Here is a 27836-nt window from a genome sequence, read left to right as displayed (position 1 = left end):
ATACACATTAACTGACCCACCGTAGTATTCTGGGTGAATCCAAAGATTCAACAACCTTAGGATGAAGTAATTTCTTCCTATTACTGTCCAGAATGACTGACTTCTTAGTTTGAAACTGACCCACAGTTTAAAAATTCAAAGTAAATTTATTATCATATATGGTCATTTATGTTGCCATATACTGTCTTGAGATTCATCTTGCAGTAAAACAAAGAGGTACAATAGATTCAATTAAAAAAATTGACAAGCAACCAATGTGCACAAGAAGATGGACTGTGCAAATACAATCAATCAATAAATAAATAATACTGAGAACATGAGTTGTAAAGTCTTGGGAAGTGAGTCCATAGTTGCAGCATCTTTGAGAATTGAGGTGAGTGAAGTTATCCGCACTGGTTCGGAAGCCTAATGATTGAAGGCTAACAATTGTTTCTGAACCTGGTGAACTGAAGGCTCCTGTACCTCCCTCCTGATGGCAGCAGTGAGAAACGAGAATGGCCTGGATGGTGGGTTCCTTGATGATGGATGCTGCATTCTTGTAGCAGTGCTCCTTCTAGATGTGCTCAGTAGTGCGGAGAGCTTTAGCTGTGATAGACTGAGCTGTATCCATCACTTTTTGTAACTTTTTCTGTTCTTGGGCATTAGTGTTTCTATGATGGAACCAGTCAGGTTACTATCCACTGTGCATCTGTGGAAGTTTGTCACCATTTTACAGTGTATAACTTACTGAATCTGCGTAAATTTCACAAAAAAGTAGAGGTGCCACAGTGCCTTCTTTGTAATTTCACATTTTTGCTGGTCCCAGAACAGATGCTCTGATATGATAACACCAATGAATTTAAAGTCCCTAAACTTGTCCATCTCTGATCGCCTAATGTAAAACAGAGTCCTCATTTGAACAGTTTGAGACACCCCAGCCCAGAGGAGATGTCAGTTGTGCATCTACCCTCAAAGACCCTTAGTAATTTGGTATGTTTCATAGGAAACATCTGTCTTTATTTTAAAGTCAAATGTTTACAGACCTAGCCTGTTTGATCTCATTATGCAACAAACCAGCCATCCCAGCAATCAGTTTTATGAATCTTCATAGAACTCACCATCACAAAAATATCCTTCGTTGGGCAGGAATTGATATATACCCAATATTCCACATTTAGACTTTTCATCCAGATACTAACCTGCACAAAGACATTAAGATCTTCCTGAAACCAGTAGTTTTTAAATCTCCCATGTTAAAATGCATACTTTGTTTTGATGTTCTCTTCAGCAAAGTCGTTGACATTGCATGTTTGCAGATTATGCCTTGACCATGTGCTTACCCACTCACTTAGCTGCTTTACACTTGTTTTAAGGTTATGAGGGGCCAGTGGGAGTGGAGATCTTTTTGGCTGCCAAAGCAAATTGTAAATTGTATATACAAGAGGTACAAGAAGAAAGGAGTTTTGGAGTGATTATTGTGATTATCGATCTAACATTGGAAGAAAAATCAGTTTGGAGTTGAATTCCAGCTAGGTTTGGGAGAGGTATAGGTAATATTCTTCACAGAGAGGCAGGGACGCTGGTGCTTCTGGATTGGCATGTAAACATGAAAGTTCTTAATTTGCATGCTTCTCTTTATTGAGTTATTAATGACTGTACTTCATTATTGGGTTTCTCATGAAGAAGTCATTTTTATATTTTAAACTACTGTACCAAGTTTATAATTTTACTTGTCTTTCGCTTAATCCCATGTGAATGTCCTCATTCTAATTTTATTTTACTGCATAATGGCAAATATAATTATTAACCTTTTAAACATTTTGTAGTCTGTTTGATTATGGAAGGATGCTTAAACTGTTTGAAAAAAATCACTGCTATAAAAGTTTGGATGATTTGCCTTTTGAGGGCTTTGCTTTCAAATGGACACCAGGAGTTGATAATCCATATTGGTACTACTGCAATCCTTTCCTTTGGAACTGCATCACTACACAATTCTTTGATTGTCCCATTTCACAGTAGTAATCATTTGCTTGTTTCAGATTTTTCAGCATGACAGAAACCAGCAACATGTCTTTGAGCTTTCCATTAACATTATGAAGGTGAGTAGTAGAAAGGTATTTGTACCTTGTGCAGTATATATTGCTCTTTTATAATTGTCTATTTCTCTATCTACTAAACCACTGAATTACATTTTAAGATGTACGCATATATGTGGATTTCATATTTTGACTTTATTATTCCTCTCAGCATATTATATATTACATAATATCTATGCAAGCAATAAGCAAATCAGTTATTCTAGCTTTAGAAATATTTCCATAGCCTATCACTGTTAAAATGATACAGGATTAGAAAATGAAAAAAAACTATAGAGTACTTAGAAAACCAGAATTTTGAAATTGGGAAATAAGCTTTATCTTCACTCCAGAATCTTCCCCACACAAATAAGATGTATATTTTTAGCATTGCTTTAGAGACAACCCACATTTACTGTTTTAGTTATGGGCCTCGTAGGTTCAAAGATCTGGCTGTAGTTTATAGAAAATAAAAATTCAAGGAAAAATAATAGTGACAAAATGTATTTCTTGAATTGTATATTTATGAGAGTAGGATAGAAATTCGATGTATGAAGAAGCAATAATTGAAGAATTATGTGTGTTGCTTGGATTTCCAGTATCTGCAGATTTTTTTCTTGTTTGTGAAGAAGTATGATATCTAATTTCTTGTGAGGAAGAAAGCAGCAAGAAATTTGTCATGTATCAGAATCACCCAAAAGTAGATGGCCCAAGATTTGCTTCAAGCCTTAAAGTCAATATGAATCTGACGAGCTACACCAGAAAAATCTATGCCCATATAGTTGCCCATATTATTTCATTTATCCAAAAGTTAGCGATGGGATGCTTAGTAGATGATATTCCCAGTCCCTATTTTTGTGTGCCTTTGCTCTGGTGGACTCAATACTAATTTTGCAGCTAGGCATTTCCAATAGACTCTTACACGGAACAGTCACGTTTAAAAAGTAGAAGAATCTGGGGAAGGGAATTGATTCAAATGTGGGAAGAATGAAATGAATGGGAATAGCGTAGAGGGGTACTAGATGGCACAGACTCGATAGGCTGAAGGATTTATTTCTGTACTGCATGCCTGTGTAACTCCACATATTGAGTTCAGCATAAGCAATAACAAATGTTGATGTTAATAGTGGATCTCTTTCCAAATCTCTGTAGAGGAGACGCAAATGTTTATTGTTAAATTTTCACATGATGATAAATTTCCTGTTATAAGCTGAAAATTATAAATTTAGATAAGATTACTTACACTATTTCTTTTCATCCTTGAGGTTTTTATTGATTCTTTGGAGTACTTGAGTACAAAGGCTGAAGGAGATCAAGAAAGCATGCAGTGAGTGTTTTGGCATTTTGTTGGTGAAGCTATCAATTCGTGTAATATTTGGCAAAATTTCCTCATTTGCAATTTACATTGACATCAACAGTGGTTGCTTATTACCTGTTTACTAGAACTCTGTAGAAAATGATTCATAATGATGACAGCTTCAGCACTAGATTTCATTGATTTAATCTGACATTTGAGCACCTAATCCAAAACAGTTTTGGGTACTTGCCATTTTCCAAGAGATTTTCAGTGAAGTGCTAAACCAAAATCTAATTTTCTTGTCCTATGACGTTAGTTTGAAGAAAATCAATTCTTCCCAATATTTGACCTTCACCACAGGAGTGGCTAATTATATTCCTATCATATAAGGCTGAAGAAAATATATATAACCATATAACAATTACAGCACAGAAACAGACCATCTCGGCCCTTCTAGTCCATGCCGAACGCTTACTCTCACCTAGTCCCGCTGACCCGCACTCAGCCCATAACCCTCCATTCCTGTCCTGTCCATATACCTATCCAATTTTACTTTAAATGACAATACCGAACCTACCTCTACCACTTCTACTGGAAGCTCGTTCCACACAGCTACCACTCTCTGAGTAAAGAAATTCCCCCTCGTGTTACCCTTAAACTTTTGCCCCCTAACTCTCAACTCATGTCCTCTTGTTTGAATCTCCCCTACTCTCAATAGAAAAAGCCTATCCACGTCAACTCTATCTACCCCCTCATAATTTTAAATGCCTCTATCGTCCCCCCTCAACCTTCTATGCTCCAAAGAATAATGACATAACTTGTTCAACCTTTCCCTGTAACTTAGGTGCTGAAACCCAGGTAACATTCTAGTAAATCTTCTCTGTACTTTCTCTACTTTGTTGACAACTTTCCTGTAATTTGGTGGCCAGAACTGTCACTGATAGTCATAGAGCCAGTACAGAATAGAAACAGGACTTTTGGTCATCTAGTTCATGCTGAATTATTATTCTGCTTAGTCCCGTTGACCTGCACCCAGAACATAGTGCTATATACACCACCCATTCATGTACTTTACTAGCATCCACTTCTGCTGGAAGCTTATTCTGCACTCTCACCACCTTCAGAGTGAAGAAGCTCCCCTTCATGTTCCCATTGAACATTTCACCTTTCACCCTTAACCTATAACATCTAATTCTAGTCTCACCTGACCTCAGAGAAAAAAGCCTGCATGTACTTAACCTCTTTATACCCCTCATAATTTGGTATACCTCTATCAAATCTCCCTCATTGTCCTACACTCCAGGGAACAAAGCCCTAACCTGTTCAACTTTTCCGTGTAGCTTAGGTCCTCATGTCACAGCAGCATCCATGTAAATTTTCTCTACACTCTTTCGATCTTATAGGCCGGTGACCAGAACTGCACACAATATTCCAAATTAGGCCTCACTAACATCTCGTACAACTTAAACATAGCATCCCAAATCCTTTACTCAGTGCATTGATTTATGAAGGCCATTGTGCCAACAGCTTTCTTTACAACCCTATCTACCTGTGATGCCACTTTCAAGGAATTATAGATCTGTATTTCCAGATCAAAGTTCTATATTTGTTGGTGTTTAGAAGATTGAAGAATGACCTTCTGGAACCATATGTGATCCTGTGAGAGAATGCCAGAGTAGATGTCAAGATATTTACATATGCAGGAGAATCTGAACAAGGTGGTGTAAATTACATGATTAATTGGAGGTAATATAAAGCTGATCAGTAGGTCCTTCAGCAGATCCTGGAATCTGTCCTAGACTCAATAATATATGGGGTTCAAGTTGAGTCAGTATATATCTTGATATAAAAACAAGTAGATTTAGATTGTGGCCACCCTGACCTGGCTCTGCAATGAATGTAGGTAAAAATGATTTGTTTAGTATTACGAATCTGTCCTATTAGCTGTGTATACATAGCACAGCAAGTCTTTTTCTTGCACTCTTTTGCATATGTGCTGGGTTGGGTTAGGCATAGAAATTTATAAGCACTCAGGCCTGTTTTGAGCCAGGTTTTAGTTTTATCATGATCAGTGCACTCCCTGATATATACTGATGTAACCTGTCACCTGCAAAATGCTCTTTTCCTTGAAGATTTCAGTGAAGATACATTGGGGTTTACTTTTTTTCCTCATAAGTTCACTTACTCCTACACAGGATTCCTCTCCAGATTCTGTTTTCACTGGCGGCACTATAGCTTAGCACTTAGCACAGTCACTTTCAGTACCAGCCTCAGGATCAGGCTTGATCTGCCACTGAGTTTTTATGTACTCCCCGTGTCTGTGTGAGATTCCCCCGGGCTTCCAGTTTCCTCCACGTTCTCTAAGGATGCGCGGTTAGGGTCAGTGAGTGTGCATGTTTTCTGTTGGCGCCGGAAGTGTAACAATAATTGCAGGCTGCCCAGCTCAATCCTTGCTGATTTGATTTGACACAAATGGCATATTTTACTGTACATATGACAAATAAAGCTCATCTTATCTTATAAAGCATTAGAATCTCCAGTGTTTTCCTGTCCATCTGTTTCTATCACATCCTACATGCTGGTACAGAACTACATGGTAAAGAAGTGGTGTTACTTTGATTTCACCATTATCATTCAAACCATCAATAACACTATGTTTGAATAGATGCAAAAGGGCATACCTGGAAATCGACTGTATGTGTGACTAACATTATACCTGAGCGTGGTGCAGAGGACGGTATAAAGAATTGAAGATAGCAATATTGATAATCTAGTTTTTGTTGCACTGCACATTTCTTCTAACCAGTAATTGGCAGATATTTACATTTTGCACATAGATGATGATGTAGGAACCATGTCTGTCTGTACTGTATTTTGTTTTGTGCGCTTATTATGGATAACTTCTCACCTGGCCTGGGTCATGGTAGGTCACAAATGATAATATTGACATATTCACACTTTGACTTAGTTAATTTAGTCTAGTTGAGAGGGGTTGAGGCAGTAATGATTTTTTCTTTGTTGATCGCTAATTATGTTAATTGGAATGCTTATTTTGTTAATTTAATTACACTAGTTACTTCACTATATTGCTAATTTAGTCTAACATTATTAAAATCATTATAAGATCATTCATCTTTTTTAATAATAAAGGATCTAATGTACTCTTTTCGACTTGAAGCTCAGTAATTTTGAAGCACGTCGTACAGCGTCAGCTCCTGTACTCAGTCTCTCAGGTGGTTTTGGTTTGCCTTCAAGTAACCCCAACAGATGGGAAAAGATATTTAATAAAAAGAAGTGCATAGATAAGATTAATGTTTTTCATACAGTTCAGGAATCCACCAGTGATCAGGTTTAGTTAATGAGTATTATTATATTCATTGAATGAGCTGTGTTGAGTTTGCATGCCCCTTTTTGCCTAAAGTTATGTATGTCTTCCTAATCAGTGCAATGCAGCTGATCAAAACCAGGATAATACTAAGAGCCCAGAGAGTGCAAAAGTAGCAATCTGGCACAAAAATAAAATACATTCTGGAAGAACTCAGCAATCAGGCAGCACCTGTAGATTGCAATGGACAGTTGTCATTTCAAGTCGAGGCCCTTCACTTGGACTGCGTAAAATATTACTGTTACTAGCAATCCTGAGTTTGGACAGCAGACTTTGCTTCCACAAGAATAGTTGCAGCAGATGCAAAATGCAGTAAAAAAAAGAAAATAAAGAAATGAATAGAAGTGGAGTGAGACTTCGAAACAATAGCACCTGCTAGTTCAAGTCAAATGCATTGTTTCTATGCTGTGCATTTTATTTAGTTGTGTGTCAGGGCAGCTATTGTTCTGCTCCTGAAACAACAAAGAAGTTTGGTTAAAAAGAGTGGAGTACTTTTTTAAAACTGAATTAAATTTCTAATAAGAATATTAATGTTTTCTTTTTCCTTCCAGTCTCGGTAGCCTTCCATTAGATATTTCATCCCCAGATTTACTTGGAAGCTTGCATGAAAATTTCACTCCTACTCCTGTAAGTACCTCCAGTTTATTCAGTTTATTTGTAAGTTGCTAATTAATTTGTCAGTGTTGATAATGATGTTCTCAGATTGCTGTAAACTGACAAAGCAAATAATTAAAAATATGTAAAGGAAAATCTGCAGATGCTGGAAATCCAAGCAACGCACACAAAATGCTGGAGGAACTCTGCTGGCCAGGCAGCATCTCAGGAAAAATGTGCAGTCAACATTTCAGGCTGAGATGCTTCAGCAGGACTGGAGAAAAAGTGATGAGTAGATTAAAAAGTGGGGGAGGAAGAGAGAAACACAAGGTGGTAGGTGAAACAGGAGGGGGAGGGATGAAGTAGATAGCTGGCAAGTTGAATGGTGAAAGAGATACAGGGCTGGAGAAGGGGAGTCTATTAGGTGAGGATAGCACGCCATGGAAGAAAGAAAAGGGTGGAGGAGCACCAGAAGCATATGTTAAAAAGATGTTTTCAGAGGCACATCTTAAAGGTTCTTTAGGAATCATTGTTTATCGTACTAAAAAAAAACATTTCAATGAAGTGGTCATTATCCCTATAGCATAGCTGCTCCTATTTGTATGTATGAGGTGTTACTAGGATCATAAAATTAAATGCAGTGACTTTGAGACTAATATAATCAGACTCCAACTCTGCATCCCAGAGAGAAACAGTTTGACCTGGTGACAGTTTCAAAGCTAGGTGTGTGATGCTGCTGCAAGCACGTTTTTCATTGTACCATACCTCACCGTGCCTGTGGAAATGACGATCAGCTGGACTTGAAGATTTTTGCATTTAACTGTGTCATGACAACTGACTCACCATAGTTTAATCCGCACTATTACTTTCATTTATCTGGACCCAAAACATCAGTACTGCTTTTAAAAAAAAAAGATAAATTTCAATGCTCGCAAAGACACTATGTCACAGGCAACCCGTTGACTTCATTTTGCAGGAGCCATAGGGCTATTCTGAAGTCCATCACATTTGGCACCTATAAAGAGATAATTAGTTTTTCCAACAAGAAAAGCCAGGACTGCTTTGACAAGAATATCCAGAAGATCAAAAATTAAATGAATCATGAACATGACACACTTTTGGACTGGAAGCTCCATCATTCCCACCGTAACCTAAAGAACACTTGATGGGTGGAAAGAGCACAGGGAGCTCCATGACTAGACATGAAAAAGATCATTAATGCTGTCAAGATTATCTCTGTCCCAAAGAGGTAAACCATTGATTGTGAAACTCATCATCACCCTCAAAGCACGAAATGACTGGTAATTTAAAAAAAGGGTATTTGATGATCAAGATCTCAACCTGGTACAGAATTTGTGGCCTACCAGGCAGTAGTCATACTTAGGGTAGAGAAGCAATATATTCTGTCTGGGTAGCCTCCAACCTGATGGCATGTATATTAATTTCTCCTTCTAATTTTAAAAAAAATCCCCCCCACTCTTTTATTCCTCACTCTGGCCTCTGCCTATCACCTCCACCTTCGTTCCCTCTTCCTTCTCTTTCTTCTATAGTCCACTCTCCTCTCCTGTCAGATTACTTTCTCTCTGGCACTTTACACTTTACCTGTTCTACCCACCTGGCTTCACCTATCGCTATCTAGCTATCTTCCTTCCCCTTCTCGCCCCCCCCCCCCCCACACCTTTCTATTCTGGTATCTTCTCCCTTTCTTTCCAGTCCTGAAGAAGGGTCTCAGCCCAAAACTTTGATTGTTTATTCATTTCCATTGATGCTGCTTGACCTGCTGAGTTCCTCCAGCATTTTATGTGTGCTGCAGTAGTTATTCCTGTCCTTTCTGCTTCTAAAACCTGTAAATCTCCCAATGCACTGAAAATATATGTATGTGAATCAAAGTTACTGTCCTTCACCAGCCCAACGTCACCAGCATTGATGTCCTAATTATGCCTATGCTGGGCAGGCCAAGACTTTCAAATTGGACACTCTATTTCAGTTTCTGTTACAGGAAGAGATTACCAGTAGGACAGATGAAACAATTCAAGAATGTGCTCAAAGCCTCCTTGACAAGCCCTCACCTACAACCTAGCTGCCTCTGCCCTTCCTCTCCCTTCAGACGCCTCCTGCTAGCATCTATAGAAGAGTTCCACATATGCTTTATTACTCTGAAGTGCAAGCAAGTCCTCCTCAATTCCAAGGGCCCCCAAAGGAAAGTGTGGGTAGCAGGCAAAGTAAATTTCATGATGGATCTGACAATTGAAAAGAAATTAACTTTGAGAATAACCTTTTGCATTCTTGATATTTGCAACCAAAGGCACATCATGCTTGATATGAAAAAGAGAATGACGATCAATGCTGTTAAGCATTCAACCAGCAATTTCTCGTTTTAGATTAATAATACATAAAAAATAATGAAATTTTCAAAAGACCTAGTATCGTTACATGCTTTGTTGCATCCTTGAGTCACAAGTTAGACTGAATTTGAAGGAGGTTGTCATTTCAACCCACTCGATAAGGAAGCTGAGTTTTTCCAAAACAAGTATTCATTATCAATTGATATGTGGTTAAGGCTCACTCTCATGTAAGCTGCTGTGAGCAAGAACTTGGTAGTTCTTTGTGATTGGTATGCCTGTTGGGGTGCTTAAATATGAACATTGTAGGGTACTAATTGGTTTCTGAAAAGGAAGCTTGTCAGTTGCCAACCTCACCAGTTTTCCCACTGTGCTCTTGAACAAAAATTGAATTTAATCGTGAACAGGATAAAATGCATTAGTTGTTGGCAAGATAAACTATGTTATCATCTTTGGTTGTAGAAATCAGTGTTGTGAAAGAGGTGAAAACTGTCCTACAATTGGGTATTAGAAATGTTTTTTTAATTTTTAGGAAACCATTGATGTGTGCTAATTTGATTAAAATTTGAACAGGGAACATAATAAGTAGTTACTTTATTTCCAATAACCTTTTAAGCAAACTAACATTTGCTGAATTAGTTGCAGGCCTTAGACATATCTGAAGCCCGCAATGTTGGAGATAAAAATTCTACTTTTTATGTCATCACAAAATGTAGGGCAATACTTATCGTTCATTCCCAATTATTTTTTTTCTATATGATTGTTGAACTTGGTTAGTGACCTAGATTACAGATATCCTTCCCTCAAGGTATTTGTGAGTCAGATGGATTTTTTTCAATAATCTTATGTTGTCATGTTTGTCACTATTGATATTAGTTTCTTATTCAACTTTGTTTAATACTTGATTTAAATTCTTCTGCTGCCATGGTGGGATTTATAGTGCCTTGAAATAGTATTCAGCTGTAGAAGTCTGGCTGCAAATGGAAATGAAGTTCATGGCTCCATAATCTCAAAGGGTATTTATGGAAGTGTGGCAAGGAAGAAGCCGTGGCTTAACAAAAGCATATCCTTGCTATAAAGACATTGCAAAGCATCACTTAGAGATGCTGTAAAGATGTGGAAGAAGGTCTTGTAGTCGGATGAGACTAAAGTGGAACTTTATGGCTTCAACACCATGTGATACATGTGGCATAAATCTAATGCTGCACATCAGCCAAGTAACACCATTCCTTCTATAAGGTATGGTGGAGGTTGCACCCTGCTATGGAGATGCTTTTCAGCAGCAGGAACTGGAAATCTGGTCAGGATTGATGGGAAGATGAATGCTGCTAAATACAGACAGACCCCTGGATAAAAACCTGCTAGCCTCTGTCAGAAAGGTTAAACTGGAGAGGAAGTTGGTCTTTCAACAGGACAACGACCCAAATCACTCTGCCAGAGCAACAATGGAGTGGCTTCAAATGAAGAAAGTTGATGTCCTTGAGTGGCCCAGTCAGAATCTTGACTTTAACCCAATCAAACATTTCTGGCAAGAGCTCAAGATTGCTCTTCACTGCTACTCCTCACTAACCTGGCACAGTTTGAGCAATTTTGCAAAGAGGAATGGGCAAATCTTGCTCCATCATGTTGTGCAAAGCTAATAGAGACTTATCCAAAAAGAATACTGGCTGTAACAGCTGCAAGAGGTGGTTCAACTAAGTACTGAGCAAAGGGGAATGAACTTTTGAACTACTGACATTTCAGTTTCTGAATTTTTAGTTTTTCATGCTTTGCAATTTTCCCTTTTTTTGGGGCTGTACTGTGGGGGGAGGGAATAAAAAGGAGCATGTGGTTGACAAATAAAAATTCTCAGTTAAATCGATCAAAATCCCTGGTTGTATTACTCATTTATATGAACAAAGGGTTGGGGGTTGAATACTTTTATAAAGTACTGTAAATACCCCTTGAAATAATAATGATACCAGTTCAGGAACGTAAACATGTTTTGTTGTTCCCTTGATCAAATTAACTATTTATACCTGTTTCTTAGCAGTAAGTAATAAAGTGGTGGCCATTGAACTTCCATGTAGGAGTGAACGTTCTTGAGTTCAGTCTTTTCCTTCTGACCACAAAGTAAATTGGGTCTGGGATAAGCTGGAGAATTTTTGTGTGAGGAAAGCTGGAGATTTATAGACATACAGTAAATCACAGCATGGTCATGCATGTTCATGGCGAGTGCCTTAAATATTATTTTTAACTTCAATAGGAACAAAGACTACTGATTGTCCTAAGCAACTGTGAGTACCTGGCACATCACACGTTCAATAATTTGGCCGAACACTTTGAGAAGCATGGTTTCCAAGGAACAGAGAAAATTGCACAGGTGTGATATTTCAAACTGTTTTTGAAAACCTCAATGTGATTCTTAAGAATGTGGAGCATTCCGTGTACGAGTATAAAAATATAATTCCAGGCAGAGTAACTTCATTCCACTGTTACACTGATTAAACCTGCTTACATAGAGGATTACAAAAAATGTTTTTTAATTTTTCACAATGTGCACTCATTTTAAGTTTCTTGCCAATTTTATTGAATTGTATTTGTACGCCTACAATCTTGGACCTATTTTTGCACTTCATTTTGGTTAGTTCTGAAAGAAACTAGATTCTGTACTAATGCTTCCAAATTGATGATGAAGGAACGATGAAACAATAGTCCAACTCCAGATTTAAGCAGTTGTTAGAGACTGACACTTCAGAACGAAATTGAGAGAATGCTTTGTTCTTGTCAGTGTTTTAAGATAAATTTAAAATCAATTTACATTCAGGTTAGAGTACAAAAAAATCCATGGACCAGTACACATAAAGCACTGGAGGAACTCAGCAGGTCAGGCAGCATCTATGAAGGGAAGTGAGCATTAGGAAAAACACTCAGGGGTGTAGGACTGAATTGATGGTCCTACACGGAGTCAGTATAGATTTGATGCATCAAATCACTTGTTGTGTTATAAAAATACTATGATTTGCAGAACTAAAGTTCTGGTAAATTTACAACAAGAAAGAATCTAATCAGCTTACTTTGAACAGTATTACTACTTAATGAGTCATCATTGATCAGAAACTCAGCTAAACTAGCCCCTTAAGTGCCGTAACTGAATGAACAGAGGCTGAAGAAGGCAACTGGTGCTATTTTCAGCACTGCAAAGTAGAGCATGTGAAGGCTCTATCACATATAGAAGAAGGGCAGAGGGCAAAAGTGAATGCTAACATTTGCAGGTTGTGTATCTCCAAGAACTGGAAATATATTCCTGTTCCTTCGTGATCATTAGATTCAAGTGTATCCTCTGAAAATAGTCCCATGAATTAACAGGAGTTGCATTACTTTCAAATTTCTTTTCAATTATGCACCTGTCTTAGAAGTGTGGGCCACATCTTTCTTGTCATTGCACTGCCATCTTGGTATCCTTTAGCTTCATCAGGATTATAGCAGCACCATTGGGAACATAGCAGTGTAAGAACTTTTCTGAGGCCACTTTAGAAATGGCTATTACGTTCTGTCTTTGCTAACATCTCTCTCATCCTTTGAGGGAATTTAAAAACAGAGAAGTATCTGACATACAAGAAACAATCAGGTCTGTCTGCACCTGAAGGGTGTGAGCTATTTTATTTTTCAACTTGATGTTTTATAAAAACAATATGTAACAAAATCTTTGTAATTCATTGATAATATGTGAATCATACACTGCTTTGTTTGAAAGTTATGGCTGAAGTTTTTAAAATGTTCATACAACAGCTTATCAGGTATCACAATAATTTCCAAAGTACCCTTCCAATTATTTGCTTTGTCATGTGGTCTAAGATGCTGGACCACAAGTTAAGTAATTTTATAAACTGTTCTCTGTCCTCTGGTGCTTTTGACTTCCCCATTTCAAATAATTGACATGTTCTTGCTCAACACAATAGTCTCTGAAATAATTGAAAGCACCAGACCCATCACCAACATTCCTTTCCCTCGAAACTTATTGCCACTTTCTAAATCCATCTTCATCATTCCTGCAGTCGCATGTTTCAGCTTTTTCATCTAACACTCAAATGAGCCATGACCTTAAAGCAGAGTTTATCAAAGTTACAAATAGGGTCATCATACTTATAATTTCCCTTTAATTTTTCCTCATGATCAGATTCATGTATGGCTCATACATATGGTAAAAATCCATGAAGAATGCTTGAAATTGCAATAATATTAATGAAAAGTCCTATGGTTGTTGGAAATCTGACGTTAAAGAATATACTTACATATTAGTATGTCAATCTTCACTCAAAGAGAATTGGCAAATTAACAATTCAGGTCTACAGCCTTCATCCAGATGGTTCATATCTGAACCTTTGCAGGACATGCTAGATCTAGGAGGAACAAAGTGCTCTCTTGAATTTTTATGTTCTACTGATGTGTGGACAAGTAATTCAATGATTGTGGGTTTGAGTCCCACTGGAGTTGATGTTTCTGTGGAGGCTAAGTCATTGGGTATCCTTAAAGCAGAGGTTGATAGATTCTTAATTAGTAAGTGTGTCAAAGGCTATGGGGGGCAGGGGTGAAGGCAGGAAAATGAGGTTGAGAGGGATAATAAATCAGCCATGATGGAATGGCACAACAAACTCGAGCTGGATAGCCTAATTCTGTCCTATATTTTATAGTCTTACTATGTGCATTTTTGGAATATGTTTTAAAATGGAGCAGAAGTTGAGAATGTAATTGCACCTTAAAAATTAACCTTAAACAGGCCTAATCAAACCTGGTGAAAGACTATCGTGTGCAGTTTTGGGGCCCCTTATCTAAGAAAGGATATGCTGGCATTGAAGAAGGTCCAGGGGTGGTTCAGAAGAATGATCCCAGCAGTGAAAGGGTTAACATATGAGGGCACTTGATAGCTCTGGACCTGTACTCAATGGTCCAGAAGAATGAGGGGAGATCTCAGTGAATTCTATCGAATATTGAAAGGCCCAGATAGAGTAGACATGGCGAGAATTTTTCCTATAGTGTAGGAGTCTATGACCAGAGGTACAGCCTCAGAATACAAGGACATCCCCTTTAAACAGAGATGCAGAGGAACTTCTTTAGTCAGGCAGTGGTGACTCTGTGGAATAAATTGTCACTGATGGCTGTTAAGGCTGTCATTGGGTATATTTAAAGTGGAATTGATAGATCCTTGATTAGTAAGAGCATCAAGGGTTATGAGGGGAAAGTAGGAGAATGGGGTTGAGAGGGATAATAAATCAGTCATGATCAATTGTCTTATGGTATTAAACTATTAATTTACCTTTGATGTTTTAATAACACTGGCCCACAACCCACCACTACCCAGTCATAAAAAAAAGGTTGAAACTATTACTGGCATTAATAAGTTGAGTATGCATTATGAATTTGTTCAAAATTTAAAACATCAAGAATTTTAAACTACTCAGCCTGCTGCTGCTTTCTCTTACTACCTTAAACTGAGATTAAGAGACAAGTTTTCAATAAATTTGTGTTTCAGCAATGCTTAATCTCAGAATGAACCATTAAACAGAGGTGAGAGTTCATCAACCTGAACCATTATCTCCATTTCTCTCTGCGAAAATGCTGGCTAATCTTCTGAGGACCTTCCTGCATTTTTCATTCTTATTTTAGATTTCCAAAATCAACGTAATGTAGCTTTTTGATTTTTTTGCGAATTTTTTTTGCCTCTTCTCTCACAGGAGGCTCTATTATTAAGAACATTGTAATAGGCTACTGATGACAGGGTGTTTTCTCTTCTTTCTCCATTCTTTCCCAAATAATGGGGTTACATCTACTACCATTCAGTCTGTAGGAGTTGTTCTAGAATCTGTGGAATTTTGGAAATCAAAAACTGTTGCATACATTATCTCCAGAACTAACACCTTTAAAACTGGAAGATGCAGTTCATCAGATTCTCAGGATTTATGATTTTTCTGTCCCAGTAATTTCGGTAATGCTAATGTTTTAATACTGTTTTTTATATACTCTGTTCAATCCAAAAAAGTTTGTTCAAACTATTTTCAGAGGGTTTTCTATATCTCTTTCCTTAAAGATGGGTACAAAATATCCCTGATTTCTCTCCTTTTTTTCTTATTTCCTAATACATTTTCTGCTATTAAGTTTTCAGGGGACTATTCTGTTTTCCTGTTATCTTTAAAAAAAAAAAATTCTTCTGTTGTTTCTCAATTGACTACTTTGTGTTCTACCGTCCATTTCTACGTTAATGACTTGGTCATCAGTAGTTTAATTCTGCTTTTTCTTCAATTGTCAGGCTTATTTTTTGACATGCCTGTAATCTATTATTTAACTTCTCTTGAAAATCATGAGTGGAGCACTTTTTTTTCATTTTGAAGGAATTTACACTCAGTGGCCGGTTTAGTAGATATCTCCAGTATCCAATAAAGTGGTCACAGAGTGTATGTGCATGGTCGTCTGCTACTGTAGCCCATTTACTTCAGATTTTGGCATGCGTGTTAACAGACGTGTTGTGTGTTAACTTGGATTGTATACTTTGTTCTGTGTTGTAATTTCCCTTCTGCACAAAGCAAGTGGCGTACTCTGACTTTTATAAATATAATACTTTGAAAAAAGAGTTGATACACAATTCTGAATCCTTCCTAATTTGGCCTTATTTTTCATAATTTCATACTTGCAAATTATGTTCCTTTTAGTACTTGCAAAGAGATAGTATGATTTTGACAGTTATGGTCAGCAGATCTACTTATTCACCTCAATTTTATAATTTCTCATAGTAGGTTAATTGGATATTGTAAATTATTCTGTGATTAGGCTAGTGTTAAATAGTGTCGCTGGGCAGTGGGCCCTGTTGCACGGTATGAATAAAATACATAATTACTGCAATATGTATCACGTTTCACTGAAAATTTGGCTTATTATCTTGCTTTCTTGTCATCTTATGTTAATTTAATCTTTACTATTGAATGAAATTTGCTAAACATTGCATTTTTGTATTATACTTTTCTTACATTAGTCTTTTCAATAGATTTACAGGTCCTCTGTATTCAGTAGCAGGTGCAACAAAGGAGTCTGCAAATCCATGTTCTTATTACCTTATCTCTCACCCAAATAACTTAAAACATTTTTTAAAAATCCCCTTGAATCAATATTAAAGTTTTAAAAGAACCTGCTTACCAGCAACTGTTAAAATGTCAGTGTATTTGGATAAGATTGTGTGGGAAAGAATATGTCATGATTAAATGTAGGCTTTATTTTGTTACATATCTACTATGTGAGTGGGTATTTTTATGAATAATAATAGAGTTGTATAAAGCATAAACAGCATCCATGTTGATCATTTACTACACCCATTTGGTCACATTAGAATCATATCTTTCTATGCCTTGTTGGTTAAGTAATTGTATCTAATATCACCCTCGCTTCTGGCTGCATGATCTAGATTTCAACCATTATCTGTGTGTTTAAAAAAAAATCATCTGTCAGATCTGCTTAAAAACTCTTGCTTCTCACCTTAAACCTATAAGCCTTTACCTTCATCTTTGATATCCTTACCATTAGGAAAGCTGTTTTGAATATCTATATTACTCATAATCCTCAGGTCACCCCTCACTGCAGGGAAAACAACCCCAGCCTATCTAATTTCTCAAAACTAAAGTGCTCCAAACCAGGCAATATTTAGGTGAATGCCCTCTGCACTCTCTGCAGTGCAATCACATCCTTCCTGTACTGATGTGACCAGAACTACACACATTACTCCAGGTGCAGCTTAACTAGTGTTTAGTCAAAAGTTGCAACATCATATCCCACCACTCACTTTTTTAAAATGCCGCCACCCAAGAAAACAAGCATGCTTTCTACCTTAACTTAGCTGATCAACCTGTGCTGCCATTTACAGAGAACTGTAAAATTAACCTGCAGGCTTCTGGGCTCTTCAACATTCCTTGCGCCCTACCATTTAATATATTGTAGTATTTGTTTTTTTTAAGTAATCAGTGAAAAATATTGCACCAACTAAGTAACATGGTTTTTTTTTTGTTTTTTTAGTTCAATATAATGAAAACTCTTTAAAAATTCTCTAAATGAGTAAAATAAAGCCAATTTCAGCCGTGCTGAACAACTGAGCTACCAGACTATTATTGCATATATCTGCCACAGTTTGCCTCTGAAAGTTATAAAGAAAGTTTTATTTTAAATGGTTGCTAAAATACAGCTAATCATCCTTGATGTAAGTCCAGTCAAACAGATGTAGCAAAAAGTGAGAATGACATGGCATGCAACAGTTATATGATCAACTGTTAAAAGTCAAATGGAAAGAATTGGTGGTGAATATTTGTGTTAACGTGGGCTAAATACTGGAAGTTGTACTTCTGGGAAAAACAGTTCTCATATAAACGACTACTAACGATCTGATTAACCTAAACCAGATCCTGTTATTGTGACTTGTTATCATCCATTACTTTGATGAAAAGGTAGCACATGTTAAACTGTAATTACCCTTATAATCATGAAATGTAACAGCCACCTCTTTCATGGAAAATATGGTGTGATGACAGAGCAGGAGGTGTAGAAAGACAATATTTTTTTGTAAGTACAGGGGGGAGTCCCTCAGTTTCTCTGCCTTACCCTGAGGCCTAATTATATTCTGCATAATAAATCAATGAGCAATATATCAGTTTTATTTCTGAACAGCATCTGTTGTAACAACGTAAGTTAATCATGTGCTAATGTAGAGGATTTATTTTGTATATTGCCCACACACTCAATAATTCTGTAACTAGAATAAATGTATAACCTGCATTGAAGGGGAATAATTTTGTAACCAGTTTAAGTTTGTCTCACTAATAATAGAACCACAGGAAGTTACTTGGCCTATCAAGTCCATGTCTGTCTTTGGTAAAGAAGCAGGCATTTGCAATTGCTTTTTTTTCTCTCTGTAGAATCTCTTCAGAAAGTCCTAATAAATTCTTTTTAGTAATGTTATTGACAGTGAATTTCAAATCGTTAGCACCCTTCCAAGTTATCTTTTGCCCAGTATTTGAATTTAAATATAGAATGAATGTCATTATGGAAAAGGGTAATGTCACTATTAGTTAATGTTACAAAATGAAATTAAAGAAATTATTTCTTGACATTTTTCTGAATAATTTTAAGGAGCACCCTTCAAAAAATATACTACCTATTCACTTATTTATATGAGGAGTAAGAATATTGCTGGCAAGATCAGTATCTACTTCCTTCCCTATATAACATTTGGAAAAACGATCAGCTGACTTGTTGAATTACTTCCATTCATATGGTGTAAATACGCCCAACTGTACTATTTTGTTTGGAGATCCAGGATTTTCAGACCATATGTTCAAAGGTCAAGGTAAATTTATTATCAAAATATGTGTACAGTATACATCCTTGAGAGTTGTCTTCTTGCAGACAACCACAAAACAAAGAATCACCATAGAACCCATATAAAGAAATCCTCACACAAGACATACAGATGGGCGAAAAAAAAGAACAAGTCATGCAAAAGCAAAAGGCGTACAATTGACACATAAAACATTAAACATCAAACCGTAAAGTTCACAAACAGTAATTCCACAGCCACCAAGGCAAGAGTAAAGCCAGTCCAGGAGTCGATGGCTGTGGCCATAGCCACTGAGTCAGTCAGTTCAGCATTATGTTGATGGCTGTAGATCACAGCCACAGATCCAATTCTGTGCTGAAGCGCCTCAATCAAATCGCTTTAAACAAATTCTAAAGCACTGAAAACATTAAGCATCAAATTTCAAACGGAAGTGAGTCCACAGCCATGACCCACAAGCTGCCGAGGCATTCAGACCATGCAGTGTGGGACCCAAGACTCCTGCACTTTCCACTGGCAGAAGTGAGAAGAAGACCAGTCAAATGCCAGAAGACAGTACTGAAGACCCATTTATTTTCCACTCTTGTCCTGATCGATTTTAATCTTGCTCAACGCTTTAATCTGCGTGGAATAATGGAGCCAGCCACAGGTTCGTATTCCGCCACTAGGAATTAACACAGCATTCACCCCCAGCGAAAGCCATAGCTGTACTTCACGCCAAATGCTCCAGGGGTTTGCAGAAGTGCCAAATCACCCAAAAAATACATTTTTAAAAGGAAAATTACAAGCTGCAATTGATTCCAGTTCAGAAGAAGTATATTTAGATGAAGAAGAGTATCCAGTAGTTTTGTAAGCAATCTGCAAGATGTCACCATTGCTGCCTGGCACCATCTTACCAGAAGTATGGTTTTTGAAACAATGATACATATTCAATTAACAATTTTATGTGCCTGGAAGTAAAATGGAAGTGATAGTGTTAATGTATTTCTGATACTTTTTGCGCTTCTAGTTTGAGAAATCTTAATATGGTATTGCAATGCGTCTTATAAAATGTACTGGGCGATGGTGTACCCACTGGTGGAGGGAGAAAATGTTTTTGTCCCACTTGGTGCCCAGACAAGTGGAAATAGCTTTGCACCATAATCTTGCCTTGCTCGTTGCATACGTTGAGAGGCTTTGGGGAATTAGGGAAGTTGTTTGCCTTGGTACCCAGACACTCACGTGCTCTTATAGCTGCAGTATATATGTGACTTTTTCATTAAGTTTCTGATTATTGATAATCTTCAAAATGTTGAAACAATGAAATTAAGTCATGATATATCTGTAATTATTTTTAATGCATCAGTCTGATCAATTAAACTAGTTTTCATTATTTGTTAATTTGTTTAACTTTTATTTGAGTTCTTACATTTCCTTCAATGAATGGTAAATATTTTCATTGTTTTCAGTAGCTTATTAATGTTTCTGACCATCAAGAACATTTAGAAATGGTGACAATTTCTCAGCCTGATAAACTCACTGTATATTTATTTACAAACAAATAGCTCAACATTTTTATCCTAAAATGTGTAGCAACAATTTCAGAATTTCTATTTTGATATATGGGGTTTAAACATGATTTTTATTTAGCAATTACATTTTTCATTACTGTAACCAAAAATTTGTTGCTGTTATACATTTTTAATGGTGATGTAATAAATAATCATTTTCTGGGTGCCATTAATGCCACTTCACTAAACTTTTATTTAGTTGTTAATTTAATTAAAGCAACTTTTCCTTGACCTTTGTTTCGAATGTTCTCCTGTAATTATTCAATGTGTTCCCTTTTTTTAAAAAACATAACCAGACTTGTAATTAATTTTCAAGAAGGCAAATGTTTTTCTTGGTCAAATAGAGATGCCAAATGCAAGCATGTTTTAGATGTCAGATGCATTTTAAACAGGTTAGATAAAATATGAAAAAAATGTTGATTCACATTACTGTACTTCGATTGTCAAATAGTGGTAAGCACACTGTGGATTTTAGCAATTTTTATTCCTATTCCAATGCACTGCAAAAGCAAAAAGGAAGGAGTTTTTTGTTAAATGGTTGAATATCAGCAGCAATTACCCATTCACATGATAGCTAATCTAGGATTTCCTTGCATGTGTGATTAAATACAGAAATCCTGAACTTACTCCTCTGTAGTTGAGTATATTTTAGCAAGCTCTGCTGCAGGGCATACCATGAATTTCATTGGTGGGGCTTCATCTTAGAGTTTCTCCAGTTCTCTGGTATTTATTTTGTGGTATTATCGTTGTTTCATTCTGTGCCAATTTAAACCAGGCATTGCATGCATTACTGCATTGTTTCAGTGGGAATTGTAGGGATGCAGAATGACAATAAAAGGACAAATTCCTTTTCATATTATGTTTTGTTCATATAAAGAATGTTTTATGTGCTTCCATTTGATTATTTTTAATTTAAAAGTTCATAATTTCAGAATGTCAATTGCAGCTAGCTAACCCATGGCAGTAAAAATGGGATGCATTGGAAAATATTATATTGAAAGACTACTTCAGTATGATGCTCCTTTATTATAAATGAAAGACAAGAGTATGCTGAAAATGCTCACATGCGTCTCTTTACATCTTCTTACTGAATTTCCATTCTTACCTATTTGTAAATAAGGGGAAAAGTGATACTGTTAATGATTTTTCTTCAGAAATAGAAGAAGTAAGACAAAGGAAGCAGGTCACAATCAAATTGAAAGATGAAAGGCAGGAGAATTTAATTGACCAAAGAAAAGACAGGAGGACACAGAAGTAGTGGTAATTAGATGAGTAGAGAAACAAAACTATAAAATATACACCTTCTACAAAATATCATCTCACAAAACACTCCTGTCCTCCCAGGAATCAAACTGGTAAATATTTACGGTGTCTATTCTTGGGAAATGCATCTTCATGTGTTATTGCCCATATCTAGATCTCACAAAAGCTCTATTTAATTTCCAAAAGAATTCATTCACATGTTCTCCAAATCCCTTCATTAGAAACACACATGACTGTAACTTCTCAATTAGCCAGTGTACCTGTATGTTAACTTAAACAAAAAAAAAGGTGTTGGTGAGCAATTATAACAGAAGAATTGTACTGAAAGATAATAGTGTAAGTAGGATCATATGTAAAAACTGTAAGCTGGAGATGTATTAGAAGATATAAAATATTCAGATAAATGTATAAATATTTGGTAACTTGTTCCTTGGACCCTCAAGCTGAAGCATACTGAGGGCAATAGCACAATCATTCCTCAACTCTGATGTCACTGGGCTTTTGTTTTTAAAGATCTTATTCTGTTGTAATCCAACATATAGCTTGGTTCCTTCTGCATTATTATTGCATCTGCTCAGCTTTAAATGGTTTTGTCTGTGATTAGAGTTTTTTTCCTTCCTCACCCACCTTCCTTAGAGTTGATATCTGTTTATCTTGAGTAGCTATACAAATCTGTTCCAAATAATCTGTGTTGTGGTAATAGTGTGAAAACTCCTGAAAGTTACCAGTTCTCCTCCTACAAGCAGAAGTGCCTGTCGCCACTCGTAATGTTCAAATGTTCTCATCAAATGAGGAAGTGTTCCTGCCCACAATGTGACTTCTCTGTGGGGTTCAGAAGGAAACAAATTCATGCATTTATAATTTGTATCATGATGTTTCTCAGAATGTTTTAAAACAATTTTACATACACAAGTCCAGCTACTGCTGCTGTGTGCCAAAAAACAAAAGCAAAAACATAAGAGAAAGGATCAATTCATCTGCACTGTTTGAAGGGTAATCAGAAATCCAATGCCATCAACTTCAACTGTAATGGACTGTTAATACAGCATCTCATTTAAAGTACAGTATCTCTAATAAACTAGTATTGATGCATTATTATATCAAAATGTCAATCAACAATGAGTCCTCATGGTCTGGAGCATGATTTGCAGTGACAGTTTTCTGGCTCAGAAAGGTCATTCAAAAAGTTCTGAAGCTGGTGCTTGCAATGTTCAACTTATTGCAATGTAATAGACATTTTTTCTAAAACATGGGTCACTTGTGAATCAGTACTGCACTTTCTCTTAAATATGTCCCACATGTAGGAATAGAATATGGTGCAAAGCAAAATTCTGTGGGCCATGTCTATCAGCATCATCTCAGTGTTAATTTATGTACTATAATAGTTTGTTTCCCTTTATATTCCATGATAAGTTCAGTACATTGTAATTTCTACTGATTTGTCTAATCTTGTTATGTTTTTATTATGATGTAAATCTTCGTTGACAGTTAACTATGCACAACAAACTAGATCTTGATTAAAAAATACGATGCTGTAAATTCTCAGCAGATTACATAGCATCAGTGGAGAAAGAAACTAAGGTAATATTTCTGGTTTCTTATAAATGACACTTTATTTGGGATGCTGATCATTATTGTTCAAGAATTCTATGGAACAGAGACAGTGAAGATTGAAAGAGTGGGCAGGTGCAGACAATGTGGGAAGTTTCATTGGTTGTTTGATCATGCTGATGAAGTTCTTGTAAAATAGGATCAATTTCATTAGTTTAGCATTGTAAGAAGCCTGGCTAAATACACAAAGTTGCTTTTACTGCAATTGATTGATTGTAAAGGCTTCTGATCCAAACTGGAATCCTCAATTGGTAACATGTCTGACAGCATGTACTGAGGTGGAAAATCAAGATTGTGTTGGAGATAGACCCACAGAATATTTTTAAAACTAGTTTCATGGTAAGAATTTCTACATGAAGTGATAGACAAGGTTGGTAATGTTATTTTTTTCCATGAGACAAGAAGAGAACAGTAATTTTATATTAATGCATTTGTTTCATTCATTTATATTTCAATAGAACAGGAGCTAATTTGTTGTTTTCAAGTTGATCTTCCCTCACTAGAATGCTTATCACTATCCAATTTGTACTATGAGGCATATTATTCCAGGATCACTATCACGTAATAAGATATTGGGCTATAAATAAATCTTCCTGATCTTAGGGGACATTAATGATTATATAATGCAGCCACTATATTTACAACAATGTGAGGTCTAGCCATTCTGAGGTTTCATCCAGTGTCTATGATTTTTTTAAAAAGTAGTATGATTTGGGAGCAATTTTTCACATTGGTTTAAAAATAAAATTTATTGTTTGTGTGTTACAACGATTCAGATTTGAGAATTTTCGTCTATTTTTGACAAGGGAAAGCTAGGTATTACTAGTTGCTCACTTTCATTGTAATATATTTTTAGTTTACCTCTCTAATGATTATTATAATAAAATTGTTTATCATTAACGGCTCCCAAGTTCGAATCCAGCCGGCTCCCTTGTACACTTTCCATCCGTGCTCGGTTGAGCGTCGAGCTAGCAACTCGACCTCGTAAATATAAGAAAGCCTGCTTAAAAAAAGCGCTGTCACGACAGCGTCCCGACGAGTCCACTCGGAGTTAAGGGCTTTCTTCTTCTTCTTCTTCTTCTTCTTCATATTATTAAGCAGTGGCGAGGGTGTGCAGATTCACATTGATTAAAGAACCATGTCATTTAATTCCTATGTATTTTTTGGCATCATTGTTAGTAATATCTATTTTGCACTAACCAGTCTCACGGGGAAAATATTTTTGTGCACTTTTAAGTATCTTGTTCTAAATATTATTTGTTCAACTTAAAATATGGAAGCTGCACAAGGTGCAGTCCATTAGATATTCCGAACTGTAATTATAATATCTGAATAGCGGTTGGAAATTTCAAAACGTCCTTAATGGGAGATGTTCCCTTCCAAATAAAAGGCAAAATACTGCACTTGCTGAAATCAAAAATATAAGCAGAAAAAGATGTACATACATAGTAACACACACAAAATGTTGGAGAAACTCAGCAGATCAGGATCTATGGGAATGAATAAGCGGTTAATGTTTCGGGCTGAGATTCATCATAGTTTTCAACATACTTTATTTTTCTGTCAGCATTGGTGAAATAACAATTAACAATTCAGGTATATATTCAAATCTAAAAAATAGCTATTGATCTTAGGTATACTGATATCATCCAATAATGTGGTTGGTGGTAGAGTACACATGGAATAAAGTTCTGTTCTCCTGTTTGAATTACAGTAATGCATTGCCTATCATGCTTTAAATACATGGATGAGCACATATCCCTTATCATTGGGGGTGTTGGTTCTTTAACACCACCTCTTTGGTCAGGAAAGCACAGCAGTGTCTCTACTTCCTGAGGAGAATGAGGGTAGGGAGGCTCCCCATTACTCTACTCTTTCTCTCCCCCCCCCCCCCCCCCCCCCCACCATTTTAACCAGTTTTTACAGGAGCACCATCAAGAATATCATAACCAGCTGCACCACCAGTCTGGTATGGGAATTGCAAGGTGTCACTGACCGCAAGTCCCTACACAACATTGCAAGGACTGCTGAGAGGATCATTGGCGTGTCTTTTCCACCCATTAGAGATATTTATCAATGCAAAGATACCTTACCATTGTCAGTGATCCCCTCCCATCAGTCCACCAATTTTTGACCCCCTAAGGCAGGAGGTACCATAGTATTCATTGAAGAGCTGTTAGGATGGGAAACAACTTCTTCCCCCAGGTCATAGACTATTGAACTCACTGCCACCACCTAGATTTCATCATGCATGAAGCACCAGTAGCATTATACTTTTTAAACATATCACACGTGCAGCTTGTTATTTATTTATTTGTAGAAAAATTACTGTGTTTTATGTGTGAATTTTATGTTCTGCATTGTGCACTTAAGTCTGGAATAACGGTGATATAATGTGAACGGTTGAATGACAATGAACTTGAACTTGATCAGCTGCTAATGGTCTTCACAAATATTGATCAGTTTACTACATTTTTCATTAGCCTGTGTCCCTTACCAATCACTTGGTAGAACCTATCTTTTGCTGAATATGTTTCTAAGATTTTATTTGCCTTGGGAAAATCTCTGAAGTCATGGAATATGATGTTTACAGGTTAGCATTGATGCTGTGAAGTATCTGGATCAGAGGCTCTTTGAAACCTACATTGAACTAAAATCGGATCCAATTGTTGGCTCTTTAGAGCCTGGAATTTATGCTGGATATTTTGACTGGAAGGACTGTCTTGCACCTACAGGTATGTCATTTTTTTAATTGCCATACTTCATCTGCAAACAATAAGATTTTAAAATCTTAATATAATGGTTACTCTTAATTTTGCTACAATGTATTTGTGTAATTCCAGAATATATAATGCTTAACGAGTTATTGCATCTGTTAGGTTTAGTTTTTTTTAAAAGCTTGCAAATTGCTAAACTTGGGGTACACCACAATATAACTGTTCACAGTTCATGTAGAAGTTTATTGCAGGCATTAATTCTTTTCAACTCGATTAGCATGGTTAAAAATAATGGTCAGAGCCACAAAATAATGTGTTAAGTTGTACTCAGTGGTAATATAGGGTGTTATTTGCTGAATGCTGAACATGTATTGCATAATCATGCTTTAATCTATTTTCAAACCTACCATGTTATAAGTGTGAGATTTCAGAAAAAAGCTTTGTTCTTCCAACTGGCAGGACCTTTGATTCTAAATCAGTACTTAATCATGCAAATTAAGGATGTTTCTTTTCCTCTCTTTCCCATCGTCTAAAATTTAGTATTTATTTATCCAGCAAATTACTTTTGAATTCTTATTAACAAATATGACACACATTCTTAAAAAAATTAAAAGGCTGATAGATCTTGCACATCACTTAGTTTTTTCTTATTTCTGGTGCTGCATAAATTCTAGGTAAACATGAATGTTTACTTATGAAAGAGTGGTGGTTTGGCAACAAAGTATTAGTGCACAAGCAAGTGACTATAAGAATAACAAAAGCATATTTTCAGGACGTTTAGTCATCTTTCCTATTGATGTAAGAGATTAAAGAGAAAATGTTAAATAAGCACTAAATTCTTTCAAAGTTCTTAATTTCTTTGTTTATAAATTTACTTCCAATTTCTAAACTTGCTGAAAAAGAAATTAGTGCATTTTCTTTTGGGGAGATGGGTGCCAAACGTGGCTGACCATCTGCAATTTCGTAGCATGTAAACAAACTGTCAATATTTTCCCAGAAAAGTTAATCTTCCTGTCTTTGAGCTTGCTGAATACTTGATAAAGGAAGCATTCTTGGACGCATTTCATAAATTCCGCTCCATTCAAGCCTTTTACACTATGGTTGGCCTTCTCTATTTTAGGAAAGTTAAAATCTTCCAGTATTACTACAGTACCATGTACAGTACATATAGTACAGTATCTGCTGAAATCTAATGTTTTGTGGCTGGCTCTGCTTTCTTTTTTGGATGTCTAGGAGGTTTAGCCCATTATTGACTAAAAACCCTTTTAAATCTTAATAAGATTTTTGGCTCAAAGGGAATAGGATAAAAAATTGAGGTGCAATACATTCACTGAGAAGGTGAGTGGAGTTTCAAAGTAATCATTTTTCTATGATGACAAAAAGAGGGACAACCAATGCTAGAACTGCCATAGAGACAAATTCTGTATACTTAAAAAGTCCACTTTGAGCAGTCCATGATCCTTGCAGTTTGTGATTAAATTTATACCCATTTGGAGAAGTATTTCTTTCTCTCCATGATTCTGCACAAGGCAATTTGCATATAATTGAATACAAATTCTATTTTCAATCAGTTTAATCTCCTAGTTTTTTAAAATCATTTAAAATCCTTTATATTTAGAGGTTTTAACATTCTGAAATTTGGTCAATCAAACTGAAATTAAATTATTGGAGCAA

The 27836-nt window shown here is 36.3% G+C and overlaps 1 protein-coding gene across 3 annotated transcripts in view; it reads left to right on the top strand.

Moving 5' to 3' along the window:
* Positions 1-27836, top strand: part of exoc2 (exocyst complex component 2) — a 246433-nt gene that overhangs the window by 167038 nt on the left and 51559 nt on the right. For all 3 annotated transcript variants that reach the window (XM_073024195.1, XM_073024194.1, XM_073024196.1), the window contains exons 19-23: positions 2019-2078; positions 3320-3381; positions 7288-7363; positions 11918-12034; positions 26039-26180. In XM_073024195.1, coding sequence (XP_072880296.1) covers positions 2019-2078; positions 3320-3381; positions 7288-7363; positions 11918-12034; positions 26039-26180 — 457 coding nt within the window. The remainder of the gene's footprint in view (positions 1-2018; positions 2079-3319; positions 3382-7287; positions 7364-11917; positions 12035-26038; positions 26181-27836) is intronic.

The sequence above is a fragment of the Hemitrygon akajei genome, chromosome 20, assembly GCF_048418815.1.
Source record: "Hemitrygon akajei chromosome 20, sHemAka1.3, whole genome shotgun sequence".
NCBI lineage: Eukaryota > Metazoa > Chordata > Chondrichthyes > Myliobatiformes > Dasyatidae > Hemitrygon > Hemitrygon akajei.
Note: the sequence above shows the minus strand (reverse complement) of the source record. Positions and strands in the feature narration are given on the sequence as shown.